We start from the raw sequence: 17,093 nt of genomic DNA, 5'->3' as shown, positions 1-17,093 counted from the left end.
CAACAAAGGTGGGGGTGGTGTGCAGGAGTGTTAATCCGAGGTCAAACTCGATCGGCGCCAGGATCTCGATCGATTGCGTGGGATGGGCGGGGATAATCAAGATCCACCGGTCGGCCAGCTATCACTCACCGACCAGACGCAAAGACCCCTCTCTGTGCCTGAACAGCACACATCGGACTCCTTCCGAAGTGTTTACTTACTGCCTTTTTAGACGCAGACCTCCCTGTAAAGCCCCTGTTTATCTCCTTTTAACTTTTAACGAAACGGGTCGTTCTGGGAACTAGGCATGCCTCCGGCGGCTGGGGCTCCGCCCCAGACCCTGGCTGCTCCTCTCGCTACGCTCGAGTCGTTCCGTCCACGGTCCCAGTCTCCTGCGAAGCAGGAGCAACCAGGGTCTGGGGCGGAGCCCCAGCCGCCGGAGGCAGGACCGACCCCCGCCGGGTGGGCCCCGCGCCGTTGGCCCAGTCCGCTCGCGGAGCATGGCACATGGCATGGCATGGCATTACATAGCATGGTCCGCTAGTGGGCCGGCGGTTAGAGATGATCTTGGCCGGGTGAGGAGACGCTGGTAGCGTCGTGGGAGGAGCTCGCTCGTCTGTAGAGCGTTCACAGGAGAGAGGGGTGGATGAGCGGTTAGAGGGGCTGGATTTGAAAGGCGAATTCCAGTCTTGCGAATTCCAATAGCACCATCCGTCGAGGGTATCACTCCATTTCGAACTTTATTCAACCAGCCAGCATAGTCAGTTGGCTGGTCGGGATGGGTGGTGAAGAGCCGTCGGTCAGGCCAGAGCGGTCAGGGTCGTGCTAGTTTGTTTCCTACCAATCGCGGTCATGGTGCTGTTGAGGGTGCCTATTCGGGAAGCTAGTAGCTGCTACCACAATGTGGTGCATATGCCCCCCGCAATATGTGGGAAATATTTCCTAACAGAGTTTTGTTATAGCTGTAATAGGAAAAATAGAGGATAGCCAGCTGGGATCAGCTTATCCAGTTTGGGTAGGAGGGTTTATGAATATCTTCGATCTGGGACTAGCGCATGAGGGTCTGTTGGTGGTGGTGCTGCAATGTGTTGAACAGTGATTAGCTCTGCGGTGCAAGTGGGTGTTGGCGCCTTGATTGGTGATGCACCTCTTTCTAACCTATTAATAGTATTTTCGGCAAAACCTGTTTGATCGCCCGCTTATAAGGGCATGGGCACCGGAAAAAGGCCTGCTCCTCAAGCTCTGCTGCAGCATGAGGGGGAGCGTTAAACACAGAAAGTAAAGTTTCATGTTTGACAGGACCGCCCCTCTTCAGTTCAAAGTTGCCAATCGCTACTTTGTCCGGCAGGTGGGAGTGGATTAGAAGAGCAAGGAACAGCAGCATTGAAGAGGGGTAGGTGCTGATCTTAGCAAAGTGAGAAAAAAAAGGGGGGAGTGAAATGGGCCATTCAGGTGTGTGGATTACGGCAGTGGGTGAGGGGTAACTGGTGTCTCTGGTTTTCAGGCTACAGAGAAGCCTGCAAGCAGGCTGCAACCTGCGAGGGTCTGGTTTATTGCCCATGAGCAGCCTGTGAACCGCCTGTGAGCAGCAGCCTGTATGTGGCCCGGATGGCCTGTAAGTAGCTGTGGGTAGCCTGTGACATGTACTTCGCAGCTGCAAACTAGCAGCCCGAGCAGGCCCTATAATGAGCCTCGAGGTGATTGATTTGGCTAGCCCATTGACCACCCCCCATCCGATACAGTCTGGCGGCTAGTCCCGGCTTGAAATTGTTACACCCCAGGGGGTCTAATGCCAAGAGAAAAACGAGCCAGGGTTTGTATTTTGATACACAGTTTTACGAACTTAATCAGGAAGCCCGGTGACTAAAGACACTCACTGCCCTTGCCACCATGAGCCATAGGGGTTTATACAGTCGGCTTCGTTTCAGCTTCAAAGTACCATTAAAGTCTTAAAAAGCAATGCAAAACAATTATACATGCAGACCTAATTATTGTTGATTGTCACGTCAGCTGGACTCGCCCGCACAACCTGGTGCCTATACGCCGCCGCCTAACGCTGAAGATTGCGACAGACGGCAGCTCAGCCGAACCGCCATCCGAGTTGGAAGTCTTTTCGAAGCTGCTAGAAAGCTTGGCGTATACAGCAGCCAAGTATCACTGGTAAACGAGATGGGACTTAAAACGTGACGGATTCAAGGTTTGATACGTGCCGGACTTGTACCGGATTAATCTTATTACATCATTACATCAGGATTTAGAGTGAATGTTTATAGGTTGTAGTTAGCAGTGAACTGTGAACAGCAGTTATATACGTTTAGTTTACTAAATTATTAAAATTATTGGGAGCCGAAAATTTAAGCAGCAGCCCGCCATTACCGTTTGTCCAAAACCACCGGACCGAACCCCTGTTAGTCCTGACCCACGTTTCTGAACAATAGCCTGTTCGCAAACGGCATCGTCGGTGACTCGGCCGGTTCGTTCGGTGGCTGGTTTCACTGAGGCCTTTATTTAGTCTTGCCTCGAATGACCCCGCGCGGGGTGGGGTCTAGCAAATAGGTATAAAAAAAAGCAATAACAAACCCCCTCCACTATCCCACCACTGCCACTGCCACCACCACCTCGTACTAAGACCCCACTGCTACCGATGAAACCGATATTCACCCACTAACACTCATCCAAGCCCATCAGTCTAGCACGCTCCGCGCACGCTTAACAAGCTTAAACCAACGCTTTTTCCACCCCACTAACATCCACTCACCAACCCGCACAATCACTTAAATTTACCCACCACCAATGTTTTTCTTTTTTGTTGTTCTCCAAATCACACAAATACAACTGTTTCTGAACAAACAAAAATAAATCGAATCGAGAGTGCCCTTGGACTTGCTTTTTCCTTTGGTGTGTCACTCAGGTACAAACTCAGACATACATTGCGTCGTTTTCGGTCCACCCCTCCTTTAATTTATTTTTTTGTCTTCTGCAACTCAACTGTTTGGTGTGCGTGGTCCCTGCTAAAATATTGCCGGCCCCCTGTTAACTATAGGTTAGTACTACCTCAATGGACCTAATTTGGTCACCATTTCGCATGTTTCTTGTGTCATAGGTAACCCATCCACCGGAATAATGATGAAAATTATAAATAACCTGCTTCTCGCCTCGAGGTGTGAATGTTTTTTTTTTCTTTCTTTCTTTCTCTTGTTTCTTTAGAATTAAAAAATATTAAGAAGTTAATAATTTCTTAAAACCAAAAAACTTTTCTCTCGTTAATTAACAATGGTTTCTACTAACACTGTCCTCGCCGCTGCCACTTTGGCTCTTATCAACGCCGTTGCTGCTCAAAACGCTGCTGCCGTTTCTTCAGCTCTTGCCGCTGTTCAATCTGCTGTTGCTGCCACTGACAAGGATGTCCAAGGCTTCCAACAATCTCAAGGTATCAACGGTGCTCTTTCTATCCAAGAGACCGAGTCCAACATCGAGTCTGCTGTTAAGTCTGTCACCTCTGCTCTTAACGGTGCCACCATCTCCGTCTCTGATGCTGAGGGTCTTCAATCCGTCCTTGAGTCTGTCACCTCTGCCATCAACCAATTCGCTTCTGACCTTATCTCCAAGGCCTCTGCTCTTATTGGTGTTGGTACTGGTTCCATTGTTGCCAATGACATCAGCTCTCTCTCTGGTTTGACTTTCGACCTTGAGTCCGCTGCTTACTCTCAATTGCCCAACGAGGTTGTCCCCATCCTCTCCAAGAACTTCGACTCTATCAATGGTGACTTCTCTTCTTTGGCTTCTGCTTTCTCTGCCACTCTTTCTGGCTCTCCCCCAAGTGCTCCTGCCGCCACTGCTGCTGCTTCTTCTGCCGCTGAGTCTACCACTGCTGAGTCTACTACTGCTGCTGCTACTGAGACTTCCGCTGCTGCCACTTCTGCTGCTGCCACCACTGCTGCCGAGACCTCTTCTGCTGCTGCTGAGTCCTCTGCTGCTGTCACTTCTGCCGCTGCCACCTCTGCCGCTCCTGTCGACAACAGCACCACTACCTCTTCTGCTCCTTCTGAGGTCGAGTCTTCTGGCGCTGCTGGTTTGATCGGTGTCTCTGGTGCCCTTGCCGTTGTTGGTGCTGCCGCTCTCCTTTTGTAAGTTATTTTACCATAATAGATTTTTGTATTGGTATGACTTCACAAAGGTTATGGTATTTTTTTGTAGTGGTCATGTTGCGCCATTGCTTTTGATGACATTTTAAACCTTTTTGTTTATTAGTTTCTTACGGTTCTTCTTTAATATTTTTTATTTTATTCTTTTTTGTAGGTGTAATCCCAAAATCTTTTTACTGACTTGTTGACCTGAAAATTCGCCGAATTTGATGTCTCTGTGTGTTGGAAACGGTTGACCTTACAAATTGTGTCGAAGTTTGACGAAAGATAATAAACAAGCCTTGTAAAAGTATGATCCTCAGGAAACAAGTCTTAATAGACTACTGGGTATTATATTCTCATCAGCATCATTACTCGATGAGCTCAACAGAGCTCTTTCTTATCTTAACAGCAAGGAACCATTGTTATGACAACACGTCTTTTAACTGGGTATTCCGCTCTATTGACCGACTAAGCCCTTATTCATGCTGACAGGTATTAATTATCAACATTAGTCACTTACTTTCTCGATAATACCCCGTCATGAGTAAAAAATCTCGAAAAACCTCAATAAATCTTAGACTTTATACATTTAGAAGCCATTGAGCGAAATTTGAGCTTATATCCACAAGCCATCATATTACTTGTTCGCTCAACGAGGCAACTCAACGGGTCGGCGGGTCCAAGTGTCCAATTTCCCTGCCATCTGTTTTATTTAGAAAAGATTTTCGAAAATCATGAAAATCTTAGCAACCAAAACTCAGTTTCAACGAAAACCAAGAAACTATCTTCTATAAATAATTTACTAGCCAACGAGCCGAATTTTCAAGTGCCGAGAGATGCACCTCTTGTACGTCATAGCAATTGATTTGGTATCGGGCTTGGCCATCTGAAAGTTGGATATTTCCAGTTCAGGCTCCTTTTCCGGTTGAAAAATCAATTATCTTACCCCGCTTTCTTGGGTTTCTTCCATATTCAGGAACAGAACCAAATCTAGCCACCAAGAATATCCTAATCCAGCAACCGGCAAATCGTGAACCACTAATATTTTGACATCTAAAACATCGAGCGGTGCCAATCTGATCATCAGCGGGGTACCTAACTAGTTGAGGCGGTGTACACACTCCGCTTCTAGTAGTCCCTTCTCTTTCTAGCCCGAACTTTATTTTATCAACTTGGAACTTCTCCACATATTCATAGTCCTTCGCATATCCAATCTACATCCTTTTTCCTACCTGGGTAGCCAGTATAGCTTTCGGTTCTCTCTATTAGTATAAGCTAGCCAGTGCTATATAATCTTAAAACAGAAAATGAAAATCGGCGCCAGCGGCTCGCATTTATTCGCCAAAGGCTCTTCTTCCTTCATAGAAAGTGTTACCTTAGTGAACCAAAATCTTTGTGCACCGTTTCCACAGATTCCTTTGTAAGGCTTGTAATTCATAGTAACTTAGTCAAATATTCCATATAGCAACTTCACCGCCACTTACCCCACAATCGAATGCCACAGACAATAAAAAAGGGCATCTGGTCTGATACCCTCCTCGGTACATAGGACTGCAGTTTCTGCACTTCCTCAGCTTTACGTCATGCAGAAGTATATTTAGGTCCAAATTAAACTTCCACTGCATCAATGTGGTAAATAAGTCCAGTAGTTCCGAGGTCAGGTGCCAAGTCATAAAAAAAACAAGACAATTAAGAAATTAGCTACTCCATTACAACTATCTTTCGATTTACGCTTCAAAAAGGCCTAATGTTAGACTTTTTCTGAAAAGAAACGGATGTGACGGCCTATCATCCAAGCGTCGGCCTGGTGTGTGTGGCTATTGTTGCTGAGCGACGTCTGCAAGGCACCGCGATCTTCATCATGTACTATTGCTGTATATATCTCGCTTCCTCGGGATTCGTTAGTTACTAGTGAGGAGAAGGAAAAGAGAGCACCCCAAGATCGACGGCTGGCGGGGTCTCAGTTCTCCACTTTGGACGAAAATAGATGATGTGTAACGATAGTTGCCATATCAAATCGAACCTTTCGGCTTCAAAGTTTCTTTTTAACCTTTTGAACGGGCATGGCGCCTTACTTTTCTGTGACTTACCCCGCCCTTTAATGTAGGGTCCTACTTCTTTTTTCCCTCGGCGGCGTTTTATGTATACCTATCTATATTCGGGGACTGTTTTGTTTTTGTTACTTGATTGTCCCTAATTATCTATAAAAAGGGCCATTTCCCGCCCCTATACATTGATTTGAATTATTATCATTATCCATTGCAATTAACATATTTGTGAAGGTAAAGATTTATTCATCTCAAACAAATTAAAAAAATGAAGTTCACTACTCTCGTTCTTACTTCTCTTCTCTCGAGCTACGCTCTTGCTGATGTTGGCAGTCTTGTTTCTGCCATCAAGCAACTTCAAACTGATGTTGAGACTACCGACAAGGATGTCAAAGGTTTCGACAAGTCTCAAGGTATTAACGGTGCTTTGAGCATCCAATCCACTGAGGGCAATATTGAGAAGGATGTTGACTCTGTCACGTCTGAAGTTAACGGTCTTGGTGATCTTTCCGACTCTGATGTTTCTCAAATTGCCGATGCTATCAAGTCTGTTTCTTCCGCTGTCACCGGTCTTCTTTCTGACTTGACTAGTAAGGCTTCTGACCTTATCTCTGTCGGTACTCAATCAATTGTCGCTGGCGACTTGAGCTCTCTTAGTGGAAAGACTTACGAGCTTGAGTCTGCTGCTTACAAGAAGGTTCCTTGTGCCAATGCTGCTGAGATTGCCTCTGACTTTGCTCAAATCAACTCTGGTTTCGATGCTGCTTTCAAGGCCTACAGTGCCCAGGCTAGTGGAAGCCCCCCTGCTGCTCCTTCTGGATGTGCTTCTTCCGCTGCTGCTGGTGGTTCCTCTGCTGCCGCTGCTACTTCGGCTGCTCCTGCTTCTAGTGCTGCTGCCACTTCGGCTGCTGCCCCTGCTTCCAGTGCTGCTGCTGAGTCTTCTGCTCCTGCTTCCACTTCCGCTGCCGCCCCTGCTACTGAGTCTGCTTCCAGCTCTGCCCCCGCTGTCGCTGAAGGTGGTGCCGCTGGCTTGAAAGCTGGTGCCCTTGGTGCTGCTGCTGCTGGTGTCGCCGCTCTTTTGTTGTAAATCAACAATTCATCATAAAACGTGTGTGTATGACTAGCTATTCTCTGAACTTTTCCTTCTAGAATCTATTTTATTAATTTTATAAGCTACTCTTTATAATTTATTTTTTTCCTTAAACTTACATTCGCGAAGAAGTTTGCCTGTCTGCCTCCGGCGGCTGGGGCTGCGACCCAGACCCCATGGCTCCTGCTTCGCAGGAGTTGGCTGAATATTTGTACGACATGGGTCATATGTTAATATCCTAAGAGAGCACATGCTCGGTTCACAAGGATGTAGAAGAGGAACTCACCGAGTATGCTATTCAGATTTATAAACAGATTATACCTGAGCAACTAGCATTTCACTCTTGGTCTATAAGGAGACAGATGTGGAACCACAGACAAAGATATGGCTGTTTTATATAGCGGATTTTACCTGAGCAGCCTCCGGCGGCTGGGACTGTGCCCCAGACCTCGTGGCTCCTGCTTCGCAAGAGAGATTGAGACCCCCTCGAACGACTCGAGCGGAGCGAGAGGAGCAACCAGGGTCTGGGGCGGAGCCCCAGCCGCCGGAGGCAGGCCCAGCTACTTCATGGAAAGATATCCTACTTGCTCAATGAGACAGAAGAGGAAGTTATTGAGCATATTAGCCGTGATTTATTGATGGTTTACCTGAGCAACAGACACTTCGCTTATCCGGAGAGATCTCCTGGCTTCTCTACAAGGACATGGAAAGTAGTCATTGGATATCCTACCATTGATTTATGAAGGGTTTACCTAAGAATCAGACACTTTACTAATACTCACATCCACTATTATGAGATGAATATTCTTACCAAAATGCAACTGCCTTGCCCTTACTCCGGCCCTTTAACTTCGGCCACAAGTGAATATTCTCGTCAACACGAAACTGGCATTCTTTACTCCGGTCCACCCTAATCATCAAACGATAATTCTACGTAGCAAGCTTGGATCCACTCCTCAAACGCTTCTCAGAAACTGCTGTTGTATCCAGATTCACGAATACTGGTTTCTATTGTTCTCGAGACAAGCTAGTTCCATTTCTACTACTTTCTGCCATCCCTAATTGAAACTAGTCATTGATCTAATTTGTCAGACCTAATGGATGTCTCGACTATCTGCCGCTTGCTGCGGTCAATGCACGCATCATGTGGGTCCCTGCAGGTAGCTTTAACCGTGTTACAACCGCCGTCCAAGCGGCTCATGCACCATCGGCTATAACGAACAATATAATCGGTAAGTTTTATAACCGAGCCTCATGCAGCCCTGCCCCTGATGTCGGCCCGAATATGGTGAAAGCAATAGTCTATCCACACAAGCGGACATTAGCAACGAAAAAATATCGTTCCCAGCCATGTTCTAGGTATTTCCTATTGAATCGACACAAAAAAAATTCTTACATGTGGCGATGAGATGACGAGTTTTTGACTAGAATGGAAATCGAGTACAACAGAGGAACCACACAAGAATCTACCATCAGTTTTAATTTTCAAATAACCACTACCAAGAACTGGCCTTATTTCAAAGTTTAAATCACTCCACAAACTCTCCACTTTCTCGAAAACTTTGTCCTTAGTTTGTATTATCCAGTAGTGTTGTGTTCCTACATATGAGAGAGTCTAACTTTATGCTTATGCAGTAGCCTGGCTGGAATAAGTAGCGATATCCGCGTATATGCACGGGCATCGGAAGTTACCAATACCGATACCTCCTAATTCACAATATTATAAAAAATCACATTGAATATAAATAATGAGATATCCGGTGAATAATGAAGTGTATTTATCATCTATCCGAAGATAAAAAACATATCAAGTTTTAATCACAATGTCTAGCGACAATAGTTTAACAGAAGAGAGGCAAATAGGTGGATATGGTGATATCACTCACCATTATGACTTAACTAAGAAAATTTCGAGGGAAAATAATCCCATGGAAGACAACGATGTTGATCCTATGTATGAACCTCCTCACAATTACGACATCTTAAGGGTCAAGAGTCACCCCGACCCAACGCATCAAGAGCTAAATGCAGATGACCCCTGGAAATACCCAGTTGATGCTGAAACTGGTTTTAGAATCGTCACATTTGTTCCCGATGATAAAGACGATCCTCGAACTTGGTCTAAAACTAGAAAGTGGTTCATTACACTTGCGTTAGGAGTTGTGTGTTTTACAGTTGCCTTTTCATCTGCCGCCGTTACTGGTGCTATGGTTGGTCCAAATGCACCAGGCGCAACATTCAATGTTTCTGATGAAGTAGTCATTCTGACAGTCACTCTTTTCGTTATTGGTTTTGGTGTCGGTCCTTTGTTATTCGCTCCCTTAAGTGAAGAAGTAGGAAGACGACCAATCTATGTCGTAACTCTTGCCCTGGCAGTAATTTTTATCATTCCCTGTGCAGTAGCACAAAATATTGGAACCTTGCTAGTGGGCAGATTCATCGATGGTATCTTTTTCTCAGCTCCTTTAACAATCATCGGTGGTTCACTTGCTGATATGTGGGTCAACTCCGAGCGTGGTGTTGCCATGGCTATTTTCTCGGCAGCTCCATTCTTGGGTCCTGCTGCTGGTCCTTTGGTGGGTGGTTTTGTCGGAGATAATGCCGGCTGGAGATGGATTTATTACGTGATGCTCATCTTTGCATTCTGTGTCTACGTGTTTTCAACTATTTCTATTCCTGAAACTCACCATAATACACTTCTTGCCAAGCGTGCTAAGAAGCTAATCAAACTCACTGGTGATACCAGATACAAGACAGCCAAGCAACTAGTTCCCAAATCCTTTGCTGAAACTGCAAAGGTCACCTTACAACGACCTCCTCAACTTCTTTGTGAAATTATTGTATTCTTGGTCACAATTTATATGGCCGTTCTTTACGGTCTTTTGTATATGTTTTTCTTTGCCTATCCAGTAATCTTTATGGAAGGTAAAGGATGGAGTGCTAGTCTCACTGGTCTCACTTTCATTCCTATCATTGTGGGCGTTCTCATTTCTACTGCTATTTCTCCCTATGTTAATTCCGACTATGTGCGACGTGCTAATGCTTACCTTGACAAAGGCGAAGTACCCCCTGCTGAGCTTCGTTTGATTCCAATGATGGTCGGTTGTTGGTTCGTTCCTATTGGTCTGTTTATTTATGCCTGGACTTCTTATCCCACCATCTCTTGGGTAGGACCCACACTAGCAGGATTACCATGTGGATTTGGTTTCATTCTTATTTACAATTCTGCAACAAACTACATTGTAGACTCGTATCAACACTATGCTGCTTCTGCCCTGGCTGCAAAGACATTTGTCCGTTCGTTTTGGGGAGCAAGTGTCCCACTTTTCACTATCCAAATGTATCACAGACTCGGTTATGAGTGGGCAGGAAGCTTGTTAGCATTCATTTCTCTTGCTTGTTGTATAATTCCTTACTTGTTCTTCTTCTATGGTGCTAAGATCCGAGAGAGATCTAAGTATGCCTATACCCCCGAAGTGACGAAAAACTAAACATCAACTAATATTTATAATGATGATAGATACATAGACTGAAGCATACATGACTAAATAAATATCATTAATTTCGAATTAAACACTTCTAATTGATAATAGGATATAGCTAGCTTACTTGAACATCGAGACGTACCCTGCATATAAGGTGCAGCGATTATGCGCTAAAAAGTGACGGAACTTAAATTTTGAAAATCCCCGATCTCCAACAGTTTGAAGAAGTCAGGAGCAAAACACCTTTTTTGTGTTCTTTTTCGACTTGAAAATCACCTGGAGCTATGGGCCATACAACAGATCCAATTGCCAAAGTGAATTTCCCTCCAATTCCCAAAGGCACGCCGTCAGACTCATTAGAATGGGCCAAAGATCCACGTATCGCGTACTCACAAGTGACAGGAAAGTGGATTTTTGAAGACGTCGACAATGGAGATGAATACGAGTTCAATGAAGAAGTACGCAGCTGGGTCCCTATCTTAGAAGAAGAAGATATAAAATCCCAACAGCAAGCTTACCAACCTCCTTCGAAACGATCACCAGATCGTGAAGATGAATCCAAGCACGAAGACACGAGTACTAATGGCTCAAAAAGAACGAAAAAACCAAAATTAGATCAACCGAGTCACAAAGAAAGAAAGCCAACCGGTATTTATTTATCGAATCTTCCAAAAGATGTGACATATGAAGAACTGGACACGACGTTCTCCAAGTACGGTGTTATCGCTGAGGATTTGAACACAGGAAACAAGAAGATTAAAATCTATAGAGACGATAAGGACCAGCCAAAGGGAGATGCTCTCATCGTTTATTTTAAACCTGAAAGTGTTCCTTTAGCCATAGAAATGATGGATAATAGCGAACTACGTCCTGGAGAGCCGGGTAGAAACCCTAATGGCAAGATCGCTGTTCAATTGGCAGAGTACAAACACTCCGAAGACAATCACGAAAAGCCCAAACTCAACGCCAAAGAGAAGCTCAAGATACAAAAGAAGCTACAGAAGCTCAATGAGTAAGTGGCTGGAAACTCTGTGGATGAGTGTATGCCTCCGGCGGCTGGGGCGCTGCCCCAGACCCCGTTGTGCTCCGCTTCGCGGAGCATTGGGGATCCCTGCTCATCAGCGTCATGAGTCAAGGCATAAGAATCGGGGATAAGATCTAGGTACTAACTATGGATAGAAAACTGGCCGACTGGGATGATGATGAGCCTAAAGCGATATCCAAAAGATGGGAGAAAGTGATTGTGCTTAAAAATGCGTTCACGCTTGATGAACTTCAAGACGCCAGTACTGCATTTGATATTAAACAGGATATTATGGAGGGATGCGAGGATATCGGTCCTGTAACAAGTGTCACGTTATATGATCTAGAACCCGAAGGCATAGCAACTGTCAAATTCCAAGAGAAGGATGATGCAGTTACATGTATTGAAGTAATGAATGGCCGATATTTCGGCGGTAAGCAGTTAGAAGCCTTCCCTTACGATGGTAAGATTAAATACCGTAAGAGTAAGAAGGACGGAGAAGACGATAAGGAGCAAGAGCGGCTTGACAAGTTTGGCTCGTGGCTTAACAAGGGAGAGTGATAGTCTTCCCAAAGCAACTGCTCTATCGCTAGCAACAACCAGTACCAGTTCGAATTTTAAGAATTCCAGCGAGTAGTGATTGTATGCCCATCAAAACTTTGTCTTGTACCTCTCATGTCCAACCGACGCTTTGTCCCACCTGTCATGTACAATCGACGCCATCGATACAAGTATGTCAACTGTGGTCCAGGAATGGCATCTAAGGTATGGCAGAAATAATTACGTCCTACTGCTCAAAGTCTTAACAAACGTTATTTATTGTAGTGACGGTTACTTAGAAGACCATGCCTAGCACTTCAATACAGCCAAAATCCCGGGGAGACTGAAATTATGCTACTTCCCCTCCCTATGGGTTACAAATCTATGTCGTCAGACATAGTTTCAAGGGTTCTTACTGGGATATACTCTAGGAAGTAGACTTCCAAGACAAGTGAGGGCCTATTCCGTTCGCTCCAGGTGAGGTATTGCAGAGTTGTGCTGGTCGTCATGGTTCGACTACAGTACTGACAAAGCTGTATAACTTCCTGCTTCAGATATGTATTATGTCAGTTCAATTAATAGCTGCATCACTTTGGAGACGAGTGCTGGCAATACCAAATGCCAGAAGCAATCGAAATAATCACAATCTAATTCAAAGTATCAGAGTCATACCAAGTGTTTGTAAGCAGACTCGTAATCCAAATCGCATATCGTTCTACGAAGATACTTTGTGAGGAATGCTGGTTGTTCCTTTGGCTCAGGGATGTAGTATTTCAATGTTACATGTTATTTTATATCGTTTATTTTTGGGTTTCTATCGAAGTTCACCACCTAATCAATCAGCCTAATCTAATTATCTATAGCCATTCTCTGCAAGCACTTGGTCTCACCGGGAACATTTCCGGATTGAACCGGCCATCACCAGTGCCTCCGGCGGCTGGGGCTCTGCCCCAGACCCCGTGGCTCCTCTCGCTACGCTCGAGTCGTTTTCACACGGAACACGCAAGCTGCTTTACTCGAAGATCACTTCGAAGTCGAACTAGATCACATAGTACCCAAATTCTAGCTCTAAATCACGAGTATGCTCTATTTCCCCACACCCGACTCGAGCGCAGCGAGAGGAGCCACGGGGTCTGGGGCAGAGCCCCAGCCGCCGGAGGCACTGGGCAGCAGACAATAAAAAAAGAATAGGTAAAGATTAATTAAATGCTATTTTATTGTATTAAATTAGTTTAGACTTATTACAGAGAGGAAACAATTTATCGTAACCAAAAACAAAAGAAAGTAAAGACACTAGGAGCGAGGGTATGAAGATTTTTTTAAAGATTAGAGCTTCTCGTTAGTAGCAGCCTCAGGGAGCTTGAGGTTGTCCTCAACACCTTGCTTGTTAGCAGTGAGCAAAGGAGAAGTGCGGACGAAGTATTGGTGCACATCAGGGGAGTAGTCACCAGTAAGTTCCTCGTCGTTAGAAGCATTGTCGCCCTCAGCAGCCTTGAGCTTTTGTCTCTCCTCCCAGTCGCTTCTGAGCTCATCGACCTTTTGCTTGTAGTCAAGTTCGGGGTTGTAGTTCTTGCCAACACCTCTGAAACGCTCCCAAAGGGACAAGTGTTGAGGGTGAACGGCAATACCGTGGTACTCGTGGTCACGGCCCTCACGGATGAATTGGAAACGACGGTCTTGTTCTCTAAGATCAAGACCAGTGGTGTCGGGCATGAAGACAAAGGTGACAAGCATACCGGCCAAACCGAACCAAGGAACAAGGTAGAAACGGGTTTGAACGCTGATGTAAGAGTAGACAACAGAGGCGAAAAGAGCACCGAGCTTACCACAGGCAGCAGAGATACCGTGGGCAGTAGCACGAACTTGAGTAGGGTAGACCTCAGCAGCAACCAAGAAAGTAACAGCGTTAGGACCGAATTGGTTGAAGAAAGAGGACAAGAAGTACATAGTTTGGAACTTGGCAACGTTCTCAGGAGCAGTGTAGTACTTGTAGTGGAAGGCAGGGATGACGAAAAGAATGAAATCCATGAGGAAACCGACTTGCATCATACGGTTACGACCGTAAAGCTTGTTGTCAATGAGGAAAGCGGCAAGGTAGTAACCAGCAAGGGAGACACCAATGTTGATAAGGTTGTACAACCATCCGAGGATGACCGACTTGTCATTAGGAGCAATGACAGCAATAAATTGACCCTGGAAAAGCTTGTTACCATAGAAGAAAACATCGTTAGCGAACCAAGCACCAGTGGTAGCCAAAAGACGGGGACCGAAGTACTTAAGGACGAGCTTAAGAGACTCAACATCGTAACCAGTGACCTTGGACTTCTTCTTGACAGCCTCGAGATCCTTGGAAGGATAAGGCATCTTGTAGGCACGGTAGTAGACCAACCACAAAGTACCAATTGCAGGAATAGCAAAGGCGATACGGAAAGTCCATTGAACAGCGACCTTGGAGTAAGGAGGGTTACCGGAACCGTGGTGGAAGATAAGCAAAAGAAGGATCAAGATAACTTGGTTGAAGAATTGACCCCAACCTTGCATCAAGAAAGCTTGCAAGACCTTTCTACCTCTGTGGAGACGGTCATCAGCAGAAGTGAAAACAGAACGAGTACCTCTCTCCATACCAGAGGTGGCAGTCATGGGGTATTCACCACCGACACCGACGGAGTAGAAGAACAAAGACCAGGCGTAACAGATGACCCATCCGTTAAGGGTAACACCCCAAGAAGCAGTCAACATGATCAAACCGATAAACATGATCGAGGCATCTTGAATAAGACCCCACTTACGTCCAATACCGTCACCAATGAAACCAACAATGACTTGACCGAAAATAATACCGACAATTTCAAGGTAAGAGACAGCAGCAATCCAGTTCTTGTTACAGACGGTAGCCTTGGAACCCCAACATTCGGGCCAAGCAGCAGAGAAAAGAGAAGAAACATTACCAATAGAGAACAAAACGTAACCTTCGAGACCAAGACCGGCACCAGGAAGGACACAGTTTCTAAAGTACCAAGCAACAGGAGAAAGAGGGTCCTCCTTGAACATACGACCAATGGTCTTCAACTCCTTCTTAGCCTCAGCACTGTCGACAGAGGTAACGAAGCTGACCTTTTTGCCAAAAGGCAAATCGGCCCAGTAGACACCCTCGGGAGTATAGGCATCAGCAGGTTGCAACAAGTAAGCGAAAATCTCCTTTTCGGACTTGTCAGTGTATTGGAAATCATCAATGTCATTGATGATTCTACCATCAACAGTGTCATACTCTTGAACACCGTGAGGAACAGGAATCTCACCTGGAATAGGATTATGATGAGATCTATCAGGCATTGTGTTATTTTTTCTGTTTGTTCTTTATCTCTGGTGATGTTTTTTAATTTGTTAATAAATAATAAACAAGAGAGATGAAAGTTTAAGCCACGAGACCAAGGCTTGATAAATAATTCAACACAAGGATGAAGATGTCAAAAAAATATTGCACGACTAGAAAAAAAAAATAGAACCAACAATGAGAAAATATCGAGCTTTTATATATGGTTGAGAGGTGTGCAAGTCGTGTATCGCACGGGCTGATAAAAAACGGTTGGCAGATAAATTGGACTAATGAAGTAAGATCGACGGGAAAAAAATCAAAAAATTTCTAGACTAGAATAAAAAGCAATGAAAGGAACAATCACTAAAAAGGAACTCCATAATGGAATCAGTTGGAAAAAAAAGCAAAGGTACATGGCAAAAGAAACAGTTCTTTTTAGCGGTTTTGAAATTTTTTTTTTGTTTTTTTTTTTTTGTAGTTTTCGGTTCGGATACAAGAAATACAGTAACGATAGGGATACAAGTATGGGTTATTCAGTAGGACTAGATGAGGATAGTACTGATATATATGATACGGGAGTAGTAGTATAGGACCTAATAGCAGTAATGGCAGTTGAATCTAATCAATTGCATGCTTGTGAAGTTGGACAAGGGCCAGCTGGATTGTCGTTGGAACAGTTTGTAAGTGTGGTAAGCGTGGTATAATTTGTAAACTGCACGAGCAGAAGCAGAGCAAAGCAGAGAGGGTTAACAAGCAGTTCTGTTTACGAGTAATTTCGAAGGAGATACGGACATGGGCTTGGCAGAATCTTTCACGTGCAAATTGGTCATAGAATGTTAACCAGTCAACCAACATGTGCTCCAAAGACACTCGTACATCGACTGCATGTACAGACGCCATCTACTAACGGTCCCTGGTTGATATATGCAGTAGAGACCTTCAATTGCCGGCATAGCGAGGTGCCAGAAGCGGGTTTGAGTCGCCAGCGTTACAGCTGGCAGGTATCCCTGCTTAGCTGTTGCTTTAGCTGCTGTTTGAGATGCTGGTTCTGCTGGTTCTGCCGGTTCCGCTAGTTCAACTGGTAGATTATCAACCGCTGGTCCACTCTTGCGGCAGCAGCGTCAGCAACAGCTCCAGCAGCAACACCGCCTTAGCTTGAAAACAAACTCCAGCTCCAACAGCTACACCAGCTCGAACTCACCTATCTAGCCTGCCTAATTTAACCTACTTCAGCTGCCAACATGTAGCTCGGCACGTATTTCCTTCCGAGACCCAAATAAGCGCTAAAACAAGCCGAATAAATGCCCCTAACCAAGCCCATTTGCTGCTAGTACCCCTCCCTACGGATGATGTAGCTACAGCGCAGCGGCAACAGCATCAGCAGCAGCAGCTAGCAGGCCATAATCTAACCCGCTATCTACGATAAGCCAAGTTTTTAGCTTTAAGCTTTTAGCTTTTTAGGCAAGTTAAAACACATTGGCACC

General features: G+C 45.1%; 5 protein-coding genes across 5 annotated transcripts; 4 read left to right on the top strand and 1 right to left on the bottom strand.

The window, feature by feature from the left end:
• Window positions 1–6,422: 6,422 nt before the first annotated feature.
• AWJ20_4941 (hydrophobic surface binding protein A) lies at window positions 6,423–7,241 on the top strand (the record flags this gene model as incomplete). Its single annotated transcript, XM_018882048.1, has 1 exon — window positions 6,423–7,241. One exon carries the CDS (start codon window positions 6,423–6,425, stop codon window positions 7,239–7,241), a length of 819 nt encoding a protein of 272 aa, XP_018736465.1.
• A 1,826-nt stretch (window positions 7,242–9,067) lies between these two features.
• TPO3 (Tpo3p) lies at window positions 9,068–10,735 on the top strand (the record flags this gene model as incomplete). Its single annotated transcript, XM_018882047.1, has 1 exon — window positions 9,068–10,735. One exon carries the CDS (start codon window positions 9,068–9,070, stop codon window positions 10,733–10,735), a length of 1,668 nt encoding a protein of 555 aa, XP_018736464.1.
• Window positions 10,736–11,013: 278 nt separating this feature from the next.
• Window positions 11,014–11,745, top strand: CUS2 (Cus2p; the record flags this gene model as incomplete). Its single annotated transcript, XM_018882045.1, has 1 exon — window positions 11,014–11,745. The coding sequence occupies one exon, from the start codon at window positions 11,014–11,016 to the stop codon at window positions 11,743–11,745; it is 732 nt and encodes a 243-aa protein (XP_018736463.1).
• A 155-nt stretch (window positions 11,746–11,900) lies between these two features.
• CUS2 (Cus2p) lies at window positions 11,901–12,314 on the top strand (the record flags this gene model as incomplete). The annotated part of the gene is made up of 1 exon (XM_018882044.1): window positions 11,901–12,314. One exon carries the CDS (start codon window positions 11,901–11,903, stop codon window positions 12,312–12,314), a length of 414 nt encoding a protein of 137 aa, XP_018736462.1.
• A 1,305-nt stretch (window positions 12,315–13,619) lies between these two features.
• Window positions 13,620–15,626, bottom strand: PHO84 (phosphate transporter PHO84; the record flags this gene model as incomplete). Its single annotated transcript, XM_018882043.1, has 1 exon — window positions 13,620–15,626. The coding sequence occupies one exon, from the start codon at window positions 15,624–15,626 to the stop codon at window positions 13,620–13,622; it is 2,007 nt and encodes a 668-aa protein (XP_018736461.1).
• Window positions 15,627–17,093: the final 1,467 nt, after the last annotated feature.

The sequence above is a fragment of the Sugiyamaella lignohabitans genome, chromosome D (assembly GCF_001640025.1).
Source record: "Sugiyamaella lignohabitans strain CBS 10342 chromosome D, complete sequence".
Classification (NCBI taxonomy): Eukaryota; Fungi; Ascomycota; class Dipodascomycetes; order Dipodascales; family Trichomonascaceae; genus Sugiyamaella; species Sugiyamaella lignohabitans.
Note: the sequence above shows the minus strand (reverse complement) of the source record. Positions and strands in the feature narration are given on the sequence as shown.